The sequence below is a fragment of the Gossypium hirsutum genome, chromosome A05 (genome assembly GCF_007990345.1).
Source record: "Gossypium hirsutum isolate 1008001.06 chromosome A05, Gossypium_hirsutum_v2.1, whole genome shotgun sequence".
NCBI lineage: Eukaryota > Viridiplantae > Streptophyta > Magnoliopsida > Malvales > Malvaceae > Gossypium > Gossypium hirsutum.
The window spans coordinates 19019084-19023892 of NC_053428.1; the positions used below are offsets into that span (position 1 = coordinate 19019084).

The following is a 4809-nucleotide window of genomic DNA, read 5'->3' on the forward strand; positions in this document are numbered from 1 at the left end:
CATGTGATGTGGGTGCTGTTGTGACACTTATCCCATTTAAAAAAGAAAAAAGAAAAAAGAAGCGTGGCTCAATCATGAGGTATAAGGCGTACAGCAGTTGGTCTCAATAAAAATCATAATATACCATTTCAATGAATATATTATCTATATTAGCCATAACCCATAAGGATTGAAAAGAATAGGGAATTATCCAGTCTTCAACAGTTTAAAGTTGTTTCCATAAATTTTAGATTTAAATTTTGTGAATAAAAAAACACATTGAATGCCATGTTGTTATTAAGTTAAAATTTTCGATTTTGAATTTACTAAGTCTCCAAGGACTGAAAAAGTGAACAAAAATAATTGTAGAGAGGGTAAAGCTGCCAGGCAGAATGAAGGCAACAACTTGTCCTACGACCTTATTACCCAAATTGGAGAGGCCGAGGCTTGAAATATGGGCAAACGACAGGGTTCCCAATTTAGACACCTCCATCAATTTTCACTTGTGTTGTTTCTTTCCAATCTAAGCAGATTTGGGTGTTGACATCTGATTGGGTCTTTACTTGCACTTTCTGCATGCCGATTCCCTATTGCCTGCCAGTTCGGCTTTGGCTTTGCTATTTTTGTACCATTATAATTACTTATTTGGTTTTCCCCATTTTGCACACCCCCTGCCTGCCTGCCTTTTTCATTCCAACCCACTTTCAAATTTAGTTACCGAATTAATATAAATGAGAGCAAATATATCCCCCACCAGGGTGATGATAAAAGGGTTTGGAATGAAGGCAATTTTGTTTTAAATTTTAACCAAATAAAAGACTTGGCAAAGACCGATATCTAGAAGAGAACACTGATTAATTATTTTATAGCGATGTTGATGTTGACTAATTCATCAACCCAATAATGCATAAAATCCTCTCTCTTTTTTTTTTTTTTTTTAAAGTTAGATGATTATCGACTCACTCCACTGCTCTGCATGCCCTTATAATCCGACCATAGCCTCACAATTATATTAGCTACTAAGCAAGCCATGACTCCCTTTTAAACCTATAATTTAATCAATGGAGCAATGAAGGGTGAAACAATTTGTTTTTCTACTTTTTGCAAAATATAATATATCATTTTATTCCTTTACTTGACCATTGTTGTTCTCAACATTTATATGTAAAAAGATGTTATTATTGAAATAGCAGGTTCCAGGCTTACCATCCCTCTCACAGATTGCTTATTCTTTTACAAAAATCCAAAGATAAAAGCTCAAACTCAAAAAACCGAGGAGAGTTTTGTGGCAGCTGCCTCAATCCTGATCATCCATTAATGATTGGACTTCTCATCGTGCGACACCTGTCAACCCTATAATAGAAATGAAATGAAAATATTTAATTACATACAAAAGAATCCCTCCTATTGCTTCAATATATTTATCCATGAAGACAAATATATATATATTACTGCTATCAAAACATGAATCTAAGTGTAACAAGCAACCAGCCTTCTTTCAAGAAATTGGGATCTTTCATTTCAATGGGAACTGATGTTTGGTTCTCTCTATTAAGTAATGAAAACCCATAGTTAGTTTAAAGTTGTCAGTCAAACGAAAACCCATGGTTAGTTTTCCTGTTTCTGAGGTTACTTATAGAGTTGCAAAGATCACAAACAATGTAAGTTGTCAGCTAAGGTCAAAATCAGTAAATTTGATAGGAAAGTCAAATAAGGGGAATACATATTTGTATAAAACATAGTGAATTTGCTCTTAAACAATGCGGTGAAGCATATGGATGGAATGGTTCTAAGATAACACAATGATGCCGATGTTCAGCCTTGTAATTAAAATGAATTTGTTGATGGATTAATCCCAAATGGTCCCTTTGTCAAGCAATAAAAAACCAAGTTGTATTTTTTATTTTTTTGAAAGGTTAACTTAAAATTCTTCTTGCGGTTATTGTACTTGACTGATTTTTGTAATCATTTAAAAGAAAAAGGAATTACTAGAAGAAGAATTGGGATGTCACTTTCAAGGGACAATACAGAGAATTAAGGAAGAAAAAAGGTGGTGGTGGGAACTTTGTCTGGAATCGCAGAAAAACTGAAATTAAAGACAACGCTGTTAAGATGATACATGTCTAAAGTTCCTCAAAGCCCCCACTAGTTAATGTAGGTAATGATGATGATAGGCAAAGTTAAAAATGAAAATTAAGACAAAGCCTGTTTAGTTTAATGGTAGTGGGCGTGGCTAAAGTAGAGTAAAAGTTATTGACTTTCCCGTGGAAGATTTTCAAGCTTTTGATAGTAAATTCATCCAACACTCTATAAATTTAATTGCTCCATTATGTAGGTATAAAAAGTACTTTTTATAGACACCACTGTTAACAAAAATGTTATAATAATCAGAATATCAGTGTAATTTTCATGATTGGGTATTCATTAAGCAAAACATCCACCGGCTCACCTTTTATGTGTGTGTGTGTGCGTGCGCTTTTACTGTATTTCATAGCCTTTTTACACTGTTTGCCTTTCATCATTGGACCCTTTGGATTTTTGGGTATTGATTAGCACAGAGAAAAAAGAAACAGTCAGACAAGAGTTGGTGAATGGAGTACTCAAAAAAAAAAAACACAGATAAATTTGACTCAAAATGGGATGCTAAAACTATGCTATGATCATGTAGAATAATGATTTCAAGCTATAACCAAAGTTTGCATGAAGCCGAGATAGAAACTATGCTATGATCATGTAGAATAATGATTCCAAGCTATAACCAAAGTTTGCATGAAGCATATCTGAAGTTGGCATAGATGACAAGGGTTTCTCTCAGAAAGAAGCAAAGGATCTGAATGTAAAAAGAGTTGAAATGAATTCTCATGTCAGTGGGGAAAACAAAAAACTGAGAAAACGGAATAGAAACAAAGTTCCTTTTGCTTCTTAAAAGGAAAACCCAAATATTCCAAAAAAATCTGAATTCCGTGGCTGCTAGTTCTTGTTTTAGGCCCTCGTAAAATTATATATCCTTTCATTACAACTTCATGCACTTCCCCCTTTTTTCCTTTTACCCAGAAATGAATATACCCATAATTGCACACATGATTCTTGGTCAAACGGAAATCAGTAAATCTGAAACACATAGATCCAGAGAGCTTTAAACGAATATCCATTTCATAGATGAGAAAGGAAGAAGCATAATAACCCATAAAATTTGATCATCTTAAAATTTACTCCCACAAAACCCGGGAAATTTTATCGCTGTACATCGATCCCATACTAATTAATAACATAGGACCTGATTAGCCTACTAATACGAAGATCGAGATAGATTATGTTTTAACTCACTCATTTCTGTCTAATCTTTTAATTCTTAACCACAATTGACATGCACTTCTCTTTTCTCCTAGTGTAATGGGCGGTGTTTTCTTGCATCAGAGTTTTCTTTTTCTCAGCGATGAAACTGTCTACTATCGACCGAAACTCTTCGCTGCTCATCTCGTCCATTGATTTCCTCGGCGGCTCAGCATCTGTAACCACCAGTTCTCGGCTGAACATAGCCGTCTCCGACCTCCGAAACTCCCGGGGTCGTTGGTTTCGGGATTCTGAAACCATTGATCGAGTTCTTCGGTACTCCTTTTGATTCATCATTTCGGTTGTAGAACAGAGAGGCTTTGTACGTGTCACTGTCCGGTTCTCAGTAGGTTGATGTTGTTCTTTAACTGGTGAGAGGGAACGTTTCGTCTCTGTAACAGTATCACGGCCAGTGCCAGTAGTCGTACGTTGCGGCTTGGCTCGAGAATTTAGAGCAGCCGCATTTTCCACCAGAATGATTTGCTTGTCGACCGTGGTCTCTTCCGTGACGGGAGCTGAGGTGGAGACTTCCGATGTTTGCATACACCGGCGAGAGCTAACGTACTCGTCGTAGATATCGGGAGTGGTGGTTAGTTTCTGGGTCTGGTTTTGGGTAGACAAAACAAAAACAGCGAGGATGATGAAGTTTAGGAGGACAAAAGTGAAGAGCGGCTTATTAAAAGTGGAAACCAAATATCGGAGAAAATCTCCGGCAACCTCGACGGTGTCAGGAATCAAAGTTGGGTACAAGGGCCACGACAGCAAAAACAAAACCAAGAGAAACCCGATGAAGCTAAGCCCCATCCTCAACTTCCTCTCCATCTTGTATCTCCACAAAGCATCTTGCTTCTCTGCCTTAACATTATCAAATTCAAAGGAAGGCATAATTGATTAATAAGAGAAAGAAGGAATTGAGGGAAGAGAAGGTTTAAGGTTGCTTTCAGAGTTTATTAAAAGAGAAAAAAAGTTCGAAGCTGGTAGTGTTTTTTGTTTTTTGAGGTACTTGGAAACTGAATGATTTGAATAGATTCCAAGGCCATTATATATCAGAGAATTGTCCGCTTTTGTATTTAAAAAAACAGATGGGAAATATAATGATTATTGAATAATAATATAGGAGCATAGAAGAGGTAGTGAACCAGAGAAACTGAAAAATAGAACCGGGACCGAACCATGGCAGACCCACGCGTGGGGGGAGGAAGCTTGAATTAGGTTAGGTGGTGCGCAGTCTGCAGTACCCCAGAGGGAAACGGACGGGTTTGGAAGGGTCCCAGTGTTGCACCAATTAACCTATTTTTAATTTTTTGATTATTGCTGTGTCGCATGTCTTTCTTCCCATTATTTAAAGTAAAAGTGGGTCCTCGCCTCTTCATTTCTTTGTATAATTTTCTGAAATTAATTAAGAAACATTAATGTAAGAAGTGTACTACTTATTATATGTTTCTGTGTTATGGTAAGATATATAGTTACGAGTGTTTGTGGAAAAAATAGATGGTT

The 4809-nt window shown here is 36.5% G+C and overlaps 1 protein-coding gene across 1 annotated transcript; it reads right to left on the minus strand.

Annotated features, from left to right (window-relative positions):
- Window positions 1-3102: 3102 nt before the first annotated feature.
- LOC107957962 (uncharacterized) lies at window positions 3103-4361 on the minus strand. Its single transcript, XM_016893594.2, has one exon. It carries the CDS (start codon window positions 4195-4197, stop codon window positions 3325-3327), a length of 873 nt encoding a protein of 290 aa, XP_016749083.1. The 5' UTR covers window positions 4198-4361; the 3' UTR covers window positions 3103-3324.
- Between the last annotated feature and the right edge of the window lie 448 nt (window positions 4362-4809).